Source organism: Indicator indicator, chromosome 1 (genome assembly GCF_027791375.1).
Source record: "Indicator indicator isolate 239-I01 chromosome 1, UM_Iind_1.1, whole genome shotgun sequence".
Taxonomy (NCBI): domain Eukaryota; kingdom Metazoa; phylum Chordata; class Aves; order Piciformes; family Indicatoridae; genus Indicator; species Indicator indicator.
Window position 1 is genome coordinate 44048147 of NC_072010.1, and position 22320 is coordinate 44070466.

The 22320-nt window shown below is 36.4% G+C and overlaps 1 protein-coding gene across 1 annotated transcript in view; it reads right to left on the reverse strand.

Annotated features, from left to right (window-relative positions):
* DACH1 (dachshund family transcription factor 1) overlaps window positions 1-22320 on the reverse strand; it is a 364513-nt gene that overhangs the window by 206090 nt on the left and 136103 nt on the right. The window contains exon 2 of the mRNA XM_054399848.1: window positions 7664-7779. Coding sequence (XP_054255823.1) covers window positions 7664-7779 — 116 coding nt within the window. The remainder of the gene's footprint in view (window positions 1-7663; window positions 7780-22320) is intronic.

A 22320-nucleotide genomic window follows, 5' to 3' on the forward strand; every position in this document is an offset into this window, starting at 1 on the left:
GTTTTGAAAACAGGACAGGTGGCCTGAATTATACTTTAATCGTGGTATTAAAAACTGAAATAATGCATTTAGAGAGTTGGGTCAGTACATCTTCTGACTGATACCTCAACTGGTGAGCACAATAGAAGCTTTCACATTAATTAGAATTACTACTTCCTTAATAAAATGCAAAAAAGTTTGTGTAAGAGTTTATCACTCTGAAAGCAGGATTTTGTTGCTTATTTTTACAGTAAATTAGTTCAGTCCCAACAGAAAAAAACAGCATATCACCCTGTTACCCCAATCAAAAGCAATGCTAACATTAAAAATGATTAAACACCAATAATCAAAACACTGTGCTAACATGGAATTCATTTTAAGGGTCCCTTCTACCCCAAACCATTCTATGATTGTATTATGTTAAAAGAAGCAGGTGATGGCCATGCAATTTGATCAATGTGTATCATTGTAACCAACACAGGATCAAAAAAACTACACACTACATAAAATAAGTAACTGAATAATGGGGTTTCTCCTCAAAATTATGAAATATGTAACTCGAACATTTCATTTCTAGCCCTTGGAATACTTGTAGAAATCAAGTCTATTCACTTGCACATGTTAAATGCATTTTTAAAACATTACAGGATTGAGTCTATCAGGAGAAAATACTTCCAACTACAGAATTTGCTTTTTGGTAATATTGAATATGATGTGAATATAATAACTATGATAATTGTATTTTAGCCATTCTTTCAGTTCTGCCTAATACAACATCAATAACTGTGAGCCACAGAAAATGAAATTATTTAATTATGTGATTAATCTTTCTTTAAACACCAAATAATTCCATCTTCTACTTTAGCAGAAAAACTGCCATGCTTTATCAACAGCTGCATCTGTGAACTCCATTTGTCCTTCAGGCTGAAATAATCTATATAAAACCTTTCAATTCTCTCCTTACTCTAACCTCCCCAGAAAAAACACTTCATGGCTCAGAGAGTTTTGTACAGGATGAAAGTTGGAACATACTTTTATTGATTCAGGAATAAGATAAGAGAGAAAAAAAAAAGATGAGATTAGAAATGACATCTTCAGATTATCATTTGAGGGGAAAAAAAAAGACCAGGAGTTTAATACAAGAAAGTAGTTATAATTCGTACATATTAAACATTTTGGAGGAATCCTGAAATCTTTACACTGGAAAAAGACTCTGGTATTGTATTAGACGTGGAACAGATGGACAGAAATACGTATCAGAAAGCAAAACTGTTCAAAATAATATTAATAGCAACAATAATTACTGAGATTAATGCAAAATTAACATAATAAATGATCCCCTATAACATCCTACTTCCCAAGTTGAAGAGATATGGATTTGATGGGTGGACTGTTCAGTGGATAAGGAATTGGCTGGATGGACGCATCCAGAGGATGGTGCTTAATGGCTTGAAGTCCAGATGGGGAGCAGTGACAAGTGGTGTCCCTCAGGGGTCCACACTGGGACCTGTGCTCTTTAATATTTTTATCAATGATATAGACAGTAGGATTGAGTCCACCATTAGCAAGTTTGCAGATGACCTGAGCTGTGTGGTGCTGTCAATACACCAGAGGGACAGGATGTCATCCAGAGGGACAGGATGTCATCCAGAGGGACCAGGACAAATTGGAGAGGTGGGCCCAGGTGAACACCAGGAGGTTCTACAAGACCACGTGCAGGGTTCTGCACCTGGGCTGGAACAATCCTCACTATCTATACAGACTGAGGGATGAGGTGTTAGAAAGCAGACCTGTGGAAAAGGTCTTGAGGGTGCTGATGGATGAGAAGCTGGACATGAGCAGGCAGTGTGCACTTGCAGCCCAGAAGGCAAATCACATCCTGAGCTGCATCAAAAGAAGCATTGCCAACAGATCCAGAGAGGTGATTCTGTCACTTTGCTCTGGTGAGACCTCACCTGGAGTACTGTGTACAGGTCTGAAGCCCTCAATATAGGAAGGACATGGACTGGATGGAGCAGGTCCAGAGGAGGGTCATGAAAATGATCAGGGGGTTGGAGCTCCTCTGCTATGAGGACAGGCTGAGGGAGCTGGGGTTGTTCAGTGTGGAGAGGAGGAGGCTCTGGGGAAACCTAGTAGCAGCCTTTCAGTACCTGGAGGGGGCCTACAGGAAGGATGGAGAAAAACTGTTTACAAAGGCCTATAGTGACAGGACAAGGAGCAATGGCTTCAAACTGGAGAAGGGCAGATTTAGATTGGATGTTAGGAAGTTCTTTACTATGAGGGTGGCGGATCAGTGGCACAGGTTGCCCAAGGAGGCGGTTGAGGCCCAGTCCCATGAGATATTCAAAATGAGGCTTGACGAGGCTGTGGACAACATGGTCTAGCTGAGGATGTCCCTGCTGACTGCAGGGAGGTCAGACTAGATGACCTTTGGAGGTTCCTTCTGGCCTGGACCATTTTATGAGTCTATAAAATACCTTTAAATTATTTTTTTTCAATAGGTAAATATGTATCAATATCTATAGATACATATAGATATAGAAAACAGTATTTTTATCATGCCCTATAACAGTGATTTCCAAAGGCACTTTATATTCACATTTTGAGAGAAAGATGCAGTTCCTGAAATAAATACAAAATTTTTCTAGACACTCATTTCATCACCTGTAGATTACACATTCAGTACGACAAGCTGCAAAAGAATTAAGTCAGAAGTTTTATAACAGAGTTTTAAAACTAAATTAGTTGAGAAAAATTACCAAAAAATTAATTTGGAAAGCAAAGATGACTGCTTTTCAAAGTTTGTATGAAAAATAATGGAAATAAAATTTTAAACGCTATGTAGCAACTACAGATATCAAAACAGAGCACAAAAGGTATCACACACTCAGGAGTTACAGCACTGCTTTTGTGATTAATTGCAATTATCTACTGTTTCAACTTTAGACGACTTTTGAAGCCCTCTGAGCACATTAGCCAAGAAAAGATCTGCAGTATACAGAGATATGCAGATCAAAGTTAACTATGATGAGCCATCTAGTTTTGGAAGTGCTTCAAGGCATTTATCCATATAAGCCTGAGAAGCCAGTACACCTGTCTGAGCCTACATCAAACTCCTTTCTTTCTGACTACATCATGTGTAACATAGGCAGATTTTAGTTCTCTAGACAATTCAAGAAGCTCTTCATTTCCTCTTACAACACATTTCTCATTTTGTCACACTTTCAAAGGTCCCCCATTTATTTTAATAAAACAAAGGCTGTCTTTTGTCAGCTGGTAAGTCCTTTCTAAAGTTCTGTAAATTAACCCTAATGAAAGACAGTGGATAGATCAGCAATTGTAGGTAATATTTATGAATCTTGTGATAAAATGGACAGAATACCACTGAAGAAGTGATCCTCACTTCCTCAATTTATGCTCCCTAAGAAAACCATCAACTACTATTCTTTTTCCTTTTTATTTTCCTTCTCAATACAGTCCCTACATCTCAGCTTGGTCCCTAAACACTTCTCTAAAGTAAAACCATTCTAAGTGATGATGCAACATTCTCTGCAATGGGATTTCAGATTGGACCAGAACTAGAAGATATTTTCAAAGGTTCCTCAATTGGGCCTCCCACAAAAATATGCAACCCTGAAATTTAATGAGAAGTCTCAGCATACTGTTTTGTATCAGTATTTTTTGCACAGATAAACAATGCACGTATAAAAAAGCCCCTTTAGAAACCAGGTTTCCACCTTTAAATGCATATTTCTGTAATATGTAGCAGAAATCAGAAAAAAAGAAACATTTTCCAGTAAAAATCATATGTTAAATCATACCATTGTATATCCTCAATACACCTAATAATTGCAGATCTCTGTTACTTAAAGAGCATTAAATAGCACATAATTGTTTGTGTGATCACTTACACTCTTTTGTAGGCAGGAAGAAAACTTAGTTATTATACTCAGATTATTAGATCAATCAAAAAGCTTAAAAAGAAGAATTTGTTACAGAAAAAGAAAGAGAGAAAGGGGGTGGTAAAAATCACTTAACAATCTAGTACTTAGATTTTTTTTTTTTCTGCTTAATGCTGTACCCTTCCTAGCATGAAATTCAAATTTCATAAACTTCTCAAACAGAGTCATCTTAGGGCCACAAAGACAATTAAGTGAGTGGAGCACCTGACATGGAAGGAGGCTAGGAGAGCTGGGATTGTTCAACATGCCAAAGGCTCAAGCGGGATCTTTTCAATATGTATGAATACCTGATGGGGGCAAAGTAAAGAAGATGGAGCCAGACTCTTGTCAGTGTTGCCTAAGAGACACAAAATGAAGTCCAGGAAATTCCATTTAAAAGTAATTAAAAAAAAAAGAGAGTAATCAAATGTTGGAACGGGCTACAAAGGGGCATTATGGAGACTCCATCCTTGAAGGTATTCAAACCGCAGCTGAAGCAAGCCTGAACAACCTGCTCTGTGTGATCCTACTTTGACCAGGGGATGCTGGACTAGATGATTTCCAGTGGTGCCTGCCAGCCCCACCTATTCTGTGGTTCTATAAATACACAGTGAAAATACATAGGAGAATATTCACAAGCAGCAAAAATTTTCTAGTATCAACTACTGTGGTATCACATAATGATGCTATAGCATTTATAGTATTTCTTTCTTGCTAGTGCTCTTAGAGTAGTTTTGGTACCTACTCTCACAATGTGGATGCACAAATGTTCGTTGATTTGAACTCCTAAGATCAGACTGCAAGCATATTTTTATACTCGCCTGTCTGTAAAATGCTGGTCTGATTGTCAGTCTCAAGTTGTGGCAGGGGAGGTACAGGCTGGATATCAGGAGGAAGTTCTTTACAGAGAGGGTGATTTCCCATTGGAATGTGCTGCCCAGGGGGGTGGTGGAGTCGCCATCGCTGGAGACTTTTAAGAGGAGACTGGGTGAGGCACTTAGTGCCATGGTCTAGTTGATTGCTTAGGGCTGGGTGATCATTTGGACTGGATGATCTTGGAAGTCTCTTCCAACATGGTTGATTCTATGATTCTGTGATTCTATGATTCTATGATTCATATAGTGTTGCCATCATGATGCTCCTGCTCCTTACCTTTGCTGAGCCATGCTCTGTGGAACACTATACTCTAAAGCTTGCTTTTAATAGAGTCAGGTTCTTCTTTTTATTTTTTTTGTGCTGTTTGAGACTTCATGCCACCACAATGGGAAAAATTTGTGCACACATCTTCTGTTGTGGTAAGCCATGTAATGTGAAACTAGTTCAAATTTAATAGCGATTTCAATTAAACCTGTCCTCTTTTCAAAGACTCTTAAATCTATACCATTCTAGAAGGACTCAATGAATAATAATGTTATGCCTCTTTTTTATAATTTTCAATTTTTATTTTTTTCTTTGAATCAGCATTCTGGTTCTTTGGGCTGCTACTCCAAGAAGGTGAATCTGTGATTTTAGTACTGCATACTTTTACCATTAAATTGTTATGACCAGCTTTAAAAGACTAGAGAGGAATTGGATACTTTGTTTGTTTGTTAGAAAACAAACAAAACAAAACAAAACAGAAGATATTATATCAAGAGGCAATTTGCACCTATATATTAGCTGTAACACAAAACCCAAATGATAGTGTTGACAAGGATATTTTTTCCTGTCTCCCTCCCTTTAGTCTGCTTGTCTCTGACTTATTCATGTCATCTCCTTCCTATTTCTCACATGCTTCTTTTCCTCTGATATTTTCCTGCCTTACTTCTCTCAAATATTTTCCCTTTGCCCCTGCAGTTTTTGATCTCTCTCTCATAAACACAAATGCTTCTGTACTATAAACATTTCTGTCCTTTCTCCACACAGACCCTGTCTATTATTCATAGATTTTCAGACTGCATTGGATTGGAAGGGACCCTCAAAGGTCATCTTGTCCAACTGCCCCAGGCAGTGAGCAGGGACACCTCCAACTAGATCAGACTGCCCAGGACCACATTGAGTCTGATCTTCACTGTCTCCAGGGAAGGGGCCTCAACCACATCCCCGGGCAGCCTGTTTCAGTATTTTACCACTCTCATTGCAAAGAACTTCCTCCTTATGTCCAACCTAAATCTATCCTGCTCCAGTTTAAAACCACTGCACAGCTTAAATGTCTCCCCAGAGCCTTCTCTTCTCCAGGCTGAACAGCCTCATTTATTTCAGCCTGTCTTCACAAGAGAGGTGCTCCAGTCCTCTGATCATCCTGGTGGCCCTCCTTTGGATCCACTGCAGCAGCAGGTCTGTCTCCCTCACGCTGCTTTCATGCTGCATTAACTCTATTTTCTTTACTAGATTTTATCCTGTAAAGCATACTGTGTTAGATATTTTAATCTTCTTTTTTTTTTCCGTTTGTTTGGGTTTTTTTGGCTGGTTACACCTGCCTAGACTACCACTGTGAGTCCTATTTGTCTGATACTTTCCCTCTGCTTACTCTGTAACTCTCTCTTACCAACCTGAGTTGTCTGACATTTCTTCATTTTGTCACTCCTCTGGATCTTTAAAGGCCTTTTGAAAAACTGTAAATTTCCAATAAAATATTTCTGGCTACATGTCTATCTCAGTATGCAAAGCAGCTCTTGAGCCCTTAAGCCAAGAAGCATAGTTAAACTCTCTTCACTTTCCTCCCTCTTCCAGATAAGACATTTGCATCCAGACTGCCAACAGTTTCCGGCATACAGTATTTCCTCAATTGTGCATTTTTTTAAAATGTTAGTTATCTGCAACCAAAAACAATGCCAAAGATCGTGCTCTACTTAAACAGGCCCATTCGATCATGATCAAATAATCAACCCATCCATCAAATCTCCAAGACACAGTGATCTTCTTGTCTATTTGGATCTCTAGTTTATTATCTTTCCTTTGCCTTAGAGCATATCAGTGGTACAGACTGAGCCATGCAAACAAGTGGGGAACAAATGGGGAAGAAATGGAATCTCAGGTTAGCTTTGTCGAAGCATGTGGGAAAATTTAAGTCATCTGTAACATCAAGAGAATGTGACACTAACATCAACAGCATGACTGTTGGATGTCTTCATCTTCAGGTGGCTCTATCCATCTCCTTCCTGCAACACAGTCTTTCTTAATTTAACTGTGTCTAAGAACAAGTCACTGCTAGGAGATGTTATAGTAACTTCCAAAAGAAAATAGCAGTTTGAGAAACAGATTGTTACAGGACTTCACATTAGTAAAAAGCCTCAGGAGATGTATCAAAAATAGAATTTCAGGATGAAAAATTAAGAAAGACGTGTGTGCAGCATGGAGTTATTTTAACTAACTCAGTTTCTTCAGGCAAATATATTCATGATGACATTATTTAATCAAGCAAAGCAAAAAAAAAGTCAGAAGATATCTGATACATTAAAAATGAATAGGGAGATTATTGTCTAATGATAGGTAATTCATGCTTTGAAAGGTTTCTTGTTTACAAGAAAGAACGAGGGAAACATTATAAAGAATCATTATTCCCTGTGTTATTTGTATTTTAAAGTACCAAGCTGCCACAATTTCCATTACATACAATATGTTTATGTAGCAATAATGTTACATTATGGGTGTCATTTGTGTTATTTGGGTGCTGGTTTCCTATAGTGTTAATTTGTTGACAAGTGGACGTAAGGCATGAATTCAAAAGACTGCCTGTGTGAAGGTGTTTCTAGTGAGCCTACCTGTTGGCGGGATGATTCCAGGAGACATTAGGCCTGGGACAGAATGTGGCATGATATGAGAATTCTCTGGGGAGGTGACACTTTGAGTCCTCTTAGGAGGCCTTCCAGGTCTGGAACTGAAACAAACAAACAAACAAAAAATTTTACAATTAAGCTGTTGTCTTACACATCATTTCAAAGTTGTTTCAAGTGGTAACATGGACTGTAAATAAATTTGTTTCAAGGACGGTTGCTTTTGCAGTTAGATGTAATAGACTTCCATCACTAATTAGATTACATGCTGAATTCATTTTCCTCATTGAAGATCAGCCGCTCTTGATGCATAATTCATAGCCTGTACCTCGTTACCTGCTTCTTCATATTAATATCTATACACAGTTTGAATTGCCTCGTTTGCATATGCTAAAGTTCTGCATGCAGCCTTCAGCACGAAAATTATGCACTAACTTGTAATAATTATTACAGTCAGCCTGCTATTGATTTATGAGACTTTTAAAAACCAAATATGTGTAGTACTTGTAATGAATGATATTTTAAGGTTCTTCAGGAAATTAAAAGGCAATGGCTGCCTAAGGAAATGTTCTGCTTGTTTGATTTAATACTACAGTTAGCTGGGAGGTGGAATGAAAGAGTGATTCAGACCTATAGCACATTTTTCGATGATATGTTTTATTACTTCGCACTGCTAGCCTGATATCTAGATGATAAATGACAATACATATCTAATGTGTGAAAAGGTCTTGCAATTTCTTTATTTTTTGTCATTTAAAAGATAAGTCAAGTTATCATTTAACCCTTATTCTATTTAAAGTGAAAATCTCACCAAGACACCTTACTTTAAATATACTACTTTACGTCAGAAAGGCCTCAGAATTATTTGTAAGATATTGTTGAGCAACTGCCATCATAGCAGCTTACATCTGTCCACTATGGGAAAATAAAGGGCTTCAGGTTTAAGCACTCCTTGTCTGTTAAATGCTCACATACACAACTTTCCATCTCCTGGACTATGTAAGTAGCATACAAATTAGATACAAATTACAATGAAAATACTCATAACCCACTTATATGCAAATATGTACCTGCTACATACAATGCATATCCAAAGGCTTGTATCCTTCTGTAGAGATTATAGCATAGTACTGCTGCAATATCCTGTAACTGCTTACTTAGGGGACATTGTGGAATAACTTCAGAGAAAAAGGTGAAGTGCAGTTATAACACTGCAGACTTAACCTATGCTTTGCCAAACACTTGAGGGTCTTCATTTGTTTCAAAACAAGAAATAAAAGGGTGGCTATGAAAGAGTGAGGACCTAGCAAAACTGTAATTGAGAATAATGGCATTTTTAGTCAGTTAGGCTGGGACTGTAGAAGGAGGCAGATAATAAAACAGCTCTGTTTTCTGTTCACATTCGTTCCTCCTGTGTTTGGAAATATCCTTCTACAACCTACCTTTAATAAACCCCAAATAATCAAAGTACAGGGCACTTTCTTGGAGTTTAATGACTCAAGGCATTGAGTCATTAACCTTAACTGATCATTAATTCCCAACTTAATGTCCTCAGCTGAGGTCATTATTAAAATTATAAGCTTGATAATTTCTTTGATTGGTTTTAGGATTTTTGATCTTCTTTAATACAAACAAAATTGTCATAGGTTCACAATTACAAGAAAAACAGTTGTAAAAGAGAATATTGTCTCATTCCAGCTCACAGAACCAGTTTCTCTTTGAACTTTCCTTTGTGATTTACAATAAAAATAAACATACCATGAATACACATAAAACTGACAAAAACATTATAGACAAAAATGATCTGATTTAAATGGAGTGTTTCTAATGTATTCACCCACCAAAAAAAAAAAAGCCACTATGTAGCTTTTATAGAGATATAAAAGATATGGTAAGGTTTTGTCTTTCACATGAGTAAAATTATTGGAAGAAGACCGGTTCTTATGAAAACACATTCTCAAGGTAATGTCTCAGTGGGTTAACTACTCAAAGCTGACCCATTTTGATTTTGAAGATGACTACAGTTTGCATTTTTAGTACTAAGATAAACAGGCTGAAGCGTCAAAAAGCCAATGTAAGTCATAGTACAGAAAAATCAACAGTCTTTTGGGACTCCACAAGAAGATTCTAGAAGAAACAGACCTACATCTGGAAGTCATAGCTGATCTTCCTTCTCTAGTGTTTCATTCTTTGTAAAGTAAATTAGAGAGAGCAAAAAATAGGCAATTTCAACAAAAATTCAAGAAAGCCACAATAATTAACTATTTTTAAGATCTGAGAAGGCAAAAAGAAACTACCTGTTTCCTTCTCACTTTTTCTGCTTTTAAATATATAAATATCTGAGTTAGAATTTTTTTCCTGTCTAAAACTGAAGTTGTCATGTGTGAGATATCTCATCATATGTTAAAGAAGAAAGCTTCCTACAGTACCATACAATATTAATTTAGTGCTTGTTTTTTTAAAGCAAAGCACCTAAATGCATTTAGCTTCCTCAAAACTTGTCTGCATTAAAACAACTTGTGTAAGCTTTGTATCAAAATTTGCAGGCTTTTTCGATGACTTAGAAATTATTTCCACAAACAACAGAGCTTTATGTTTGTAAGCAATTGTCACAATCTGCAATTACAATATGCCATTACAAATACAACACATCAGAAGAATTAAAGGTCTAAACTGGTGAATCTTAAAACTTTGTACCACAAAAAGCAATGGAGAGCATATTGTCCTAAAATACAACAAGTTGTCTGAAGCAAATCTTTTATGATCTTTCTATCATCATATATTAGTCTTCCATCCTTCCCATGTTACCAAATCTGAACAACAGATGGCTGAATTGGAGAATAAAAAATGGGAGAATAAGTGGTTATTATCAGCTAAAACGCTGTGTGTTCATGGTACTTTAAAATTTATATACACTTCCAATTGTATTATCAAAGTATGAGCTTGCTCCTAGAAATCACTTTGATAGTGCAAAAAAATTTAAAAGCAGACAAAATCAGCAGAAGATCTGGTCCTGTATAACCATGTAGAAAGTGATGAAGGACTAATAGGTATGGGTTTACTTGCAGGCTTTAAAAGTAAGGGAACTTCTCATTCAGCTTTTTTCACCACCTGCCAAAAGACTGCCATAGTTCAAACTTTAAGGGTCTCATCCTGAAAATCCTTAGACTTTCCACTGATTTCTGTTAGGAGTCCTGAGCACCAAGGAACGTATTGGTTCCAAAACAGCTGCAACTCATCATGAGTAGCAACATACACTTTATAGTATATTACTAGCATTTTACAGTTGCCCAATTGCATGGCAAAACACATACTAAAAAAAACTAAGTGTGCCACAAAGTTGAGATTTCTCTTACTCGTGCCCTGACTCGGAGCAATAATTGTGCAAAAATGAACCCCTATATGAACAAAGTTTCACTCTTTTAAAACATTTTCATTCACTACATGAGGTACTGTTAAAGGAAACAGCAACTCTGACCAGCTGTAAGAAGACAAACTGCCTCTCCAGCCAAAAGTAATTATTATTTTCAGGTCTGTTTTTCTACATTCACAATTTTATTCTTAACCTTGTCCATGAGCAAGTTTAGTGCACAGAAATATTGTCCCTATTTGAAACTGCGCAAACATGATGCAGTGAAGCTGCCATTGGCCAGGCAGTTTTATAATCAGTAATACTAGGGGTGGCAGAGAGAGTTACACTCCAGAGGTGATAGGCAGCAAATCTGTAACAAGCGTTTGGTGTATTTATTTAATGTATTTTTTATGTTCTTAGAACTGCTTATAACAGCTTTGAATACCAATATCAATTTTAGCTACATCAGCATTTATGCATCTCATTTAGGTATGTATTTCTCAGTTGTTCTACCTCCTCTCAGTGCTTCAAACCCTGACGCAGAATTTTTGACTTTAAAGAAGCTGGCTGAATGAAATTTAGATTAATGGCCACTGGAAATGGTTCTTATGTGCTCCCCATACAACAGGCACTGCAAAAGGGCTGAGAATGTCACAGACTGAGGCTACTTGCTGACAATGCAAAGACAGGGATGACCTATGACAACCTGTAGCCAAAAACAGTGGACTCTTCCCACATGGTATACTTGTGGGTTTTGGGATAGCTTCCATGCTACTCTCAGCATCACACACGCAGCCTTCACACTAATATGACTTGAGGCAAGGGCGTGTCAATTCCGAAAAATAAGGTCTAGGAATACTTGACAAAACCTTTTGTACAATTTAATTCCTTTGGTTGCAAAACGCTTGCCAAGGTAACCTTCATAAATATTTCTAATGCACTGAACTAGCATTTTAAAGGGGAAAAAAAAAAGTAACAACGTACATCGATCTAAACCTTACACTTTTGTATAAGTTTTCCCCTTCTCCCACTCGAGAGCAAAGCAAAAGAATCCAATTCTACAACTTATCGTATATCTATTTTGGCAGCTCATAAAACAAACATTAGAAATCACACCATGTCCTCTTTACTTGTAGCAGTCGTATAAAACAATAAAACTCTCAGTGCAATTACCTGAAATTTATTTTTCTTCTCACAGTTAAACAGAAAATGTTCTCATGCAATGATTAGTGCTGAACTCATGATATATTAGAAGGAGTTACTGAGACAGCAAACAATGCTGATTAAAGAAAAAACAAAAACCTCTTTAAAAATCTTCACAAAAGTGTATGATCTTCAAAAAATTAGATCATGTTACAGGACTGAGTAGCAGAGAGAGCATACTGATAAAATATTACCACATTTCAATAACAGAACACTTTACTGATATTTTTGAACCAAAATGGCCAAAAAAGGCTGTTTGGTCACAAATGCAGTACCATTTTAACAATGCTCCAAATAAGTAAGCTAAACAGAAGCAAACATATTGCACTCCATATCCCATTCCAAATCCAGTAATACATGAGGCACTGGTGAGTACTAGGATACTAAGCTTTTGGAGAGTAGAGAAGACCTTGTTGAATTATTTCAATTCCTAGCAGACCAGTCAGGTAAACATCATATATTTTTTATTTTCCTAAACACTGCAGCCCTTTTCAGCAGAATCAGAGATATTTTTCATACAGGAGTACAAGGTATGAGTGCAAGATTTAGAGTAGGTATTACAGCCACACCTGTCAGCTCTCACTTGATAGTCGCAGTCCCACTACAAGCGAAACAAAAAAATTCTAACAAAAAGATTCTGCTTGACTGACCATACTACTTGAATATATGAATTACCTAAATGGCAAGAAAGGAAATAAAGCCAGTTAGAAAAATAAGCATTACTGGAGTAAATTACAGTGCTGGATTTGAATACAGCTGTGATTGTATATAAGCTTAAAATATGATTGAAATGTGACTGTTTCCTTAATGAAATTGAGATCTCTAAGTCATCTTCTGGAAAGGGGAAAACAGATAAGAAAATAATCTAATTCTGTTGGGTGGCAGAATTACGGTGTCAGAAGTAAATTAAGCCAAGAAGTTCACCGTTTCATCTAATTAGCTGAAACACTAGAACTGCCTGAAAGTTCTTAAAACATTTAAGGATGTTGGCTCTTATGATTATGTAATAACTGAAACATAAGCCTCTGATAATGACAGCCACAGAAGACAGAGTAGAAAATAAGTCTGAATTAACAATGAAATGCAATTATTAAACAGAACTCGTGCACACATTCAAACTGAATTGATATACTTTTATGTGATATAAACATTGTTTCAGAAGGAGTACTAAGGATATCAAACAGAATTACAAAAAGCACAGCACTGGACATCTTGAAGAAAGGTATTGAGGAATGTTGGCAGCATGAAATCCTTGCAAACCCATATTTATTCCCTCTATTTAAACTGATAGCTTTTCAGAATTCTTGAAACTACACAAAAAAAAAAAAAAAGCGCTTGTACAAAAAGCAGTGATCTGAAGTGTATGCTTCACAAAAACTCTGACAAATTACAGCAGATGCCTTTGCTATTCTACTCAACCTTACAGCACAAACCACACCCATAATTTATATATGCAAGCAAAAAATGATTCCTTCTAACAGTGTTATTCACCCACATGAAACCCTAAACTATAACAGATGCAAAGCCTATTTTTCCTTCAGCTGTTTTCATCTTTTCTTAGGCTTTAGTTCTAAAAACATCTCCTCAAAACAACATCTACTATGTATGTTATAAAAAATGTCAAGCATGGAGCTAGAAGGCCAGAAAGGCAGGTTTGATCTACAATAACACGATCTAAAACAATTTTAAACTTTCATTTTTTTAAAGAAGTTTCCTCTGCAAGTTGATGAGATTATTCCTAACATGAAGCAAGTACAACTGATGTGGTTATGTTAGAGTCTGCAGATGGCCTGAAACAATGATTTAAATGTATGAACTTTAGTTGGAATGAACAATCCTGCTTCAAGGCTTGTTTTCTAACCATCTGCATTCATCTCTGCATATAACTTGCACATGTAATTACAAATTTGTGAACGTAAATCAGGTAACTGCATGTAAAAATAACCAATTAGACTCTGAGCAGAATTAGGCCATATTTTAGCACACTTCTCTTTTGACCACATATATAATGATACATACATGTGAGTATCTTCATTTAAGACATTTTTGCCTAACTCATTTAGAAAAATAGCATCTGATTTGTTTCCCAGTAGGACACACTGGGCAGCAGCCACCATTTTGAGATCCATGTTAATCAAAGAACAAAACAGAAGCACACGGAAAAACACCTACATAATAAACAAGCCCACCATTGCTCAAGGGATCACTAGTGTTCATTACGACCTGTGCTAAGTTTCACATACATAAATATTTCTATGAAGATTTAAGCTCAAATAAGACAGCAAAACAAAGTACTATTCAAGGTAAGTATTTTGTGTAAATATTCTGGTTCTCCTAGCAGTTTGTTAATTAATATGCTATTCTTATTCGTAACAGTTGATAATGGAGTTCTATCATAAAAGTGTATCCACTGTAATATCTGAATGTGTTCATCACTTAATTGGCCACAATTCTTCGCATGAAATGCTGAAACAAGTGAACTGTCACCTTTTTAATGAAGCTGCCTATATCTTAAACCCTTTGCCCTTTAAAAAACTATTTATACTCAAAATGAAAAATTTTATTCTAGCTTCTGCCAGAGACTGTGGTTAATGTTCTTTGCCCTTTACTCACCTTATTTTTAATTCTGAAAACCCATACTCATTAACCGTACGCTTCCAAAGAATTGCTGGAACCACCTAAATAGGAGCTTAGAAGTGACTTTTATTGTACATTTGAGAGTAACAGTAGTGATATGAAATACTGAAAAGACTCTCCATTAGTCTGTACAGCTATAACTGCATAGCTGATATAACACAGATTGATGGTAACACAGTATTGGTTAAAATCAGGAATTTAAACCTTTAAATAAGGAGGTTTGCCTTTGTATAACATAGATACGCATATAAGAATAAATCAACTAGATGAGTACTGAGCATTAAAAATTACAGGCTTCTTGAGCAGTCAATACCTAGGGTCAAAGCAAGCTAAGTAAGTTGTGTAGTACAGTATAAGTAACACTGGTGAAATGAGTCTACTCTCTGACTGCACTTCTAACTGGTTATCAGTGAGTGACTCTTAAACTACAGGTTGAGGAGTATGTACATCATTAGCATTCTTTCTGTCACTAAGGCTTCTAAGTGTTTGGGACAGAAACTAGCTTGAACATCCAGCACAATGCTCATCACTTCAACCCCATGTGGACCAGGAGATATAAGAGGAATGAGTGCACTTGTAGATTTACTTTAGTTGTACTTTACCGCCAAAACACAGCAAAATATGAACTCATAAGGAAAAAAGAAACTATGGCATATTCCAGGGGAAAAAAAAAAAAAAAAAAAAAGAAAAAAGAAACCCTTGGTTTGGGTACCCAGTCCCCAAAAGTCAGTTTGTGAAATCAAGACCCAGGTATGTTACAGTCTTCCAGTCTTTTAAGTCTTGATGTAGCCTTGCGTGGCCTTTATATTCTACTATGGAATATCATAAAATAAATTTGCATTTTATTATCCTTGTGCAAAGACAAGGAACAGAATCAGTCAAATCCAAATCCCCCACTTTCTTTCCAGAGAAGCACCTATAACCACATGAATAGTAGCACCATCTTCCCTCCTAAGCAGTATAATACTGCTATACTATCACTAATTGTACTGTAGTAATTCGGATGATATGAAATACCAAGCCAAGACTCCCAAGTCCTAAAAAGGAGAGAAGAAAAAAACAAATAGACAATACTATAGGTCCAAGAAAAATATTATAGTGATCCAACAAAACACACTTTCAACAACTTAGAACTCATCCAGTGCATTGCTGTCAAGCTGCAGAGGATCAAATTTGGTCATATCTTAAAATATGCCATATCCCTTAGTCAGTATTCACAAGTATATTATTTGCAGGCCTCAAATACAGCCAGCACTCAAAGCTGTCCTGTAACTATCTTGCGTAAAGTTTGTGCTATCAGAAATAACAGTGTGCTACTAATGTGTTATTCTAAAAAAACACTGGGAAGTTAATCAGTCATTTACACTAAGCAGTACAAGTAGTATGAGTTTAGATAACGGAGCTGATAATTGTATCGACTTCTGATAAGATTTTTTCCTTATTATTTATACTTCTTTGTGATACTGATAATTCCTTTTGTGTGCATCTTCATACAATAGACTTACATAAGGAGTTATCTATTTTTATCTATTTATAGATATCTAAATATCTAAATGATCTGTTTTACAGAAAGGTATAAATCAGTTACTGAGAAGTTCATTTAATATGTACTTTAAGATATCTAACTATGGATCTGCTATTTACTTTGTGACTGGAAAACTTAAGCATGTCCCTTTACCTTCCATCTCCAAAGTACATTATGATGTAAAGATATTAGTCTTTGAAATTCATTTAAATTACTGTTGCACTGTGTCTGGACAGGTCTGTGTTTCTCAAAAACATTTCACATTAGCCAAAATAAAGAACGCCCAAAATAAAAGATGAAATTCATCACGTTACTCTAATGCTTGTAAATCCCTTTTCATTATTAATTCTGATTGAGACACCTTTAATTCAGTTCATCCTTCTATTAATGAGCTTCACATCTTCAGCAACATGGGACACATAGAGCCAGATTTAATTTAAGAGGATTTTATATAGCAGTACAACTTCCAGGATGGTCAAGATGGCTCCACAGACTCACACCACACTCTCCTGGGGCACACTACAGGTGGCCAGCATATACATCCATATGATGTTTGACTGCCATGCTATGCACCTGGAACATCTCTCCAGCTTGTCGCGCAACTCAAATCCTGACTTAGTATCGAAGTGATAATGAAATACAAATTAAGCATAGCAATTACACACACATTTTCTTTCCATGCCCAGAGTTAAGTTAGGCAAGAGTTAAACCACATGCCAATGCACAACTATAGTTTTGTTCTTCCCTTTTAATACTTTCTTGGAAACCATAGCTTCAAAAACTGAGTAGCTCAGTTTCTGTTCTCATACCAATAAAAAATTTCTTTGCTATCACTCTGCCCTGCTTACATGCAGAAAAAACGCTGAAAAGGTTATGCCACTTTCAAGTTAAGAAATTAGAAATGAAAAATAATCCTGAAACATCAAATAAAATAATTCAAAATTTTTTCCTCCTGTTTTAACACTAGATGTTGTAAACACTAATCAAAGTGTCATGGATCAAACTATGAGGCACATTTGCATCAATTCTAATGTTCTCCCCAAGACATTATCTGGGTTTTGAGACTTCGTATTAGCTTTTGCAGTTTCAAGCTTCAGTCTAGCACTATAGAAGATACCAAAGAAACACATACTTGACCAAACTATATCTTTTCTTATTGCGGCAGTTTAGGCTGGGTACCTCCTGTTACTGCCACATAAGCTACAGCTCTGGTGCTCCGAGTGTCCACCCAATAAGGTGGACACAGGAAACAGCGTACTTCTACCCATAAATCCTGCTCCCTATAAATCCATCTGCAAAGTCCTTCTCTTCCTCTTTCTTCCTCTTTCTTCCCTCTCTGCTCCCGTGGGAGATGCTCTCTCCTATCGGGTAACGGTGGGGGAGTATCTCAAGGCCTCTTAGGCCTGCCTAGGCCTAATGCCAGGAGGAGAAAGGGGGGGTGGGGGGGGGGGTGTCAGTGTCAGACCTGGCCAGCCTGAGATTTGCCTAGCAAAAGGGGGGGGGGGGGGGGGGGGGGGGGGGGCGGGGAGGGAGAAGAAAGAGCCCTAGGGGTTTTGGGTATACCCTCAGGTGGGAGAATCGAGGAGTTGGGAAGCCTTTAGGTGTTACGTAAGGGATTCTGTACGCTTTGGGATATTCTTGTCACTATGCTTTGCAGTTTTCTGTAGTTTCATCAATTGCTTTTCCATTTAAACTTTCCATCACTCTCCAATCCGTTTGTGTGAGGGTCATTCTTTTGTCCCTCTCAGGGCAAGAGAGGATCTGTCTGGCCTCAAACCAGCACACATATGTTGTAAATCAGTACTTCCAGCAGAACTGGGCAGTTTTCTCTGGAAATGTATCAAGTTCTTAGGTAGAAAAAAATCAGCAGAAGATTATCCATTTTGCAGAACAAGAATCAAATCAGACATTATCCTATCCAGAAAAATGCTTGGCTATGTGCTCGGCTGAAAGTCAGTGACGTCCTAATGGCTTTATAGCTTTCTGACACTAAAGGACACCTAAGCTTGATCTGAACAATGAGATCATGAAGTTCTTCCAAAAGTTTAATAATACTTCAAGGAGAGGGTAGTGCAATAAAATGGATTATTATTACTATTTTGTTGCAATCAATTATCCTTCACTAAATGTTGTTGACATGGATATCAGATGTACTCTGACATACAGAACTGAATAAAGTGGCAAAGTACATGTTTGTAATGATGCTTTCTCATTATGCTGTCTTTTAAAAGAGAGAAAAGTTTCATGGTTTTTAAGACATCTCCAAGTATAGAGGCTCAGATACACTAAAGGAGTCTGGCAAGAGGGGCAGTAAAGCACTTGTCTATTCGAAATTAGCTGTTTATTCAATGAATTAAGAAGAAAGAAAAGAAAAAAGCCAAAACAAACAAGAACCAAACAAACAAGAAAAAAAAAAAAAAAAAAGACAAGATATGCCTTGGATTCCAGGGCGTAGGAGATGTAGTCCTCACAAAAGTTTGCTCTCTCATGCAGTAACTCTTTCTATTTATACATGCATGTACAAATAGCCCATAGCGTGTGGCACACTTCACACACAGAAGTCTCCTGATATTCTCAAGGCAGTAGGTGCTGTGGTCCCAAAATGCCTTAAAGAAAATGATGAGTCAACCTAGAGTTCATCATCTTTACTAAGTATCATCATCTTCTCTCTCACTGAATTGTGAGACTACACACCACTCAAGTGAGCTAGAGAAATGTATAGTGCGCACATGGGTCAGCTCTAGGTTCTGTGACTGTTTCACCAAGTACTAAATGGTGTAAGATTAATATCCTCAGTCTCCCTGTCATGACAGAATCATGCTCTAGAAGGCTGCTCACTGTAATATCAACATACTCAAACACATATGCACATACATACATATGCGTACATCTGTCTGTGTAGCATGTGTACATTCAGACCACAGTCCCTGCAGGTGATTAGCAGGGCACAGGTACTTTAACACAATCATTTAAGAAAGAAAATGAACACCATAGTCAACTGAAAAAAATAGGTAACATTTGCTAACGGTTATCAAACTAAATGTAATCGAGGATAAACAAAGGGTTTACTTAGTACTCATTGCACTATCTGTAGAAATTTCCTAACTCTCATATATGCCAAACAACCAAGTATTTTTTCTCTCCTTTTTGCTAAGTTATTGTTAAGACTCAAAACATACATTCAGTCAATAGAAATGGTATAGTGAAATGACTCTTTCAAATTATCAGAGACCTCTCTTGTAAACCTCTTTGGGTAGACAGACCCTAAGAGCACGTGCCTCATACCGCCTTGAAGATTAATGACATATACTAAGTCAACAATATTATCTACATGTTCCCCAATGATCTTAAATTAAAACACACATTCATCCTGGCCCAGCTTAGCATATGTGAAATTTGCTTTTCTTAATGAGATCACATTTAATAATCATAGAGGCAGGCAAGTCTGGAAAATAACAAATATACACTCAACCCTTGTAAGCTAGTTTCCATAACTAACCTTGTCTTGAATGCTATTATCTCTTTGACTTGTGTAACAGTCAGATCTACAAATAGCTTCACTCATCTAAAAAGTGGTTTATGGGAATTATATATAAAGGCCTTTATAAATAAAAAACATATTGCTGAAGATAATGCTGTGCCACAATCTTCACAGTTCAGTCAAATTTCATGCAAATCCCTCCTTTAATAGAACCTTTTGCTTTGCAGCATCTCTTCATGTTAATACAGATAGCAAATTTTATTCTATATTACACTCCTTAAGTGATTTATCTCTTTGAATGAAGTGCTCATTGCTGTAGAATTAGCTTCCTTCAACAGTTCACATGCAAAACATATTAATGCTGTGAAAAGTCCTATTTCCTTTCACTTTTTTTTTTAGATATGCAACACGTTTATCTTAAGTTTTAAACCCTTTCATAATGGTACCTCACAAGTAGTTTACAACCTTGCTGTAAATGTTAAACACATATGATGACATTTAAGATCATGCTTTTTCATGAAAATGTTTATTTATTTTATAACCTCAATAAAAACAAAATGCGTCAATGGACAGGTTGTATTTTAAAGAAAAGGCAAACATACTTATTTCAACAGACTTACTGTGAGTTAATTAAAGTGAAAATTATGTAAACAATAGTCAGCATTGTAGCAGCCGGTATGAAGTTTTAATTTTTCTATTGACCTAGTAACAAATGTAAATGCTAACAGTTTGGGAGATCAAATTAAATGAATATAAACATTTTGTTTAATGACATCAGCAGCCGATGCAGAACATCTGTGTTTTACTTTAAAAATTATCAGAAAATATTCTTTTGTTTACATTACAGATAATCAGGAGGTTTATATTTCTGTGTTCAATTTAAGAGAGAAAAAAAAAAAAAGATCATACTACCTTCAGGGCCCAAGGAAGCAATATGTTACAAATACAGGATTTCTCTCTTTTTTTTTTTTTTTTCTGTTTTGTAACCATGGTAAAACAATAGAAATGAACTTTCCCTGAACCTTTCTCCTTTAATGGTCTGGGTCCATGTTGACCCAGCAATGCAAGCTGGAACCTGACACTATCAAACTGACTGCTGCTAAAGCAATCAGATTCAGCAGAAACTATACACAGTGCATTATAATACTAATTTCAGCATCCCACAAAGCCAGTGCAAAGGCAAGCTATTAAAGTATTATGTTCTATTGTTTAAAAGTGAGATTATTTCAATAGCCTAAATGCACCCAAAAACATTGAACTAAATGGCAGACTGTACAACTATATTGTTATTCTTTTAGAATTATAATACTGTACCAAAGTGAAATTGCAGATAAGGTTCTCCCTTCCCCTCTCCCATAAAAGAAAAAAAGTACTACTGGATGAATTATTAGTAAACAGATGATTTGAGCCATTACAGGTTCATATGATCCTGCATTTGAATGAGGCATGTAATTAAATTACCAGGACTTTGTTCTAAATGCTTGAAAGAAGGAGAGCATGATAACCACGTTTTTAAAAGGTAGAGTAACAGAAGAAACTTTTTTTTTTCTTATAGAAGACTACAGGCAACTAATGTATGAAGGCATAATTGATTAATTCCCCTAATTAAGATATTTGTTATTCCTGCAATTGTAGCTTAATAAATAATGTATTAGATGTGGCACCATTTCCCATCAGTTCTGAAAAGACTGTGATGATGTCTCAAATTTACACTCTTAGTTTCTGGAAGCTAATAGCTCACTTTAAGACTTAAATGTCCAGGCAAAAGGCAAGTAAAATGTATTCTGGAGTTACAAGGAAGTCAAGTCTTTACATAGTAAACATAACAAAATATTCCAGCCATTTCACAAAATTTTTCATTTACAGGCACTGATTTAAAAAAAAAAAAAAAGTTTTACTAAGTGACAGTAATAATTTAAATTACTCTCATTTTTTCAGAAGTACCCAGTCGAAGTTAGTAATTTATGATGTTTCTCTGGAGAGCAGAAGACATCTTCCAAGATCTATTCATCCCCTTCTCTTTTAAGCCATTTCTGTTAATACAACATAAACCACTTCCGAGATGTGTTTATGGCTACAGTGGTTATATAGAGACCCCAGCCACCTAACTATGAGGCAGATACAGTTCTCACCTTAACATAGCTACTACAGAAACAGAAGTCATCACTAACTCCTATACAATAGTCTGAACTATAGACTTTTAGACTATGGACTGAAAGTATACTTATCCACACTGTGAAATGCACAAAGACTTTCTCAATTCAAGCAGAAGGACAGAACTCTCTTAAAAGAAAAACTAATCATCATCCTCATAGTAAAGTTGAGACTGGAGACTGAGAGATTCACTGAACTAGGAAGAGAGACAGAAAAGGTAACATTAGTAAGACTATTCAGAATAAATGTAACATTAATAAGACTTCATCTGGGAGGAGGATTTCTGGCCGTTC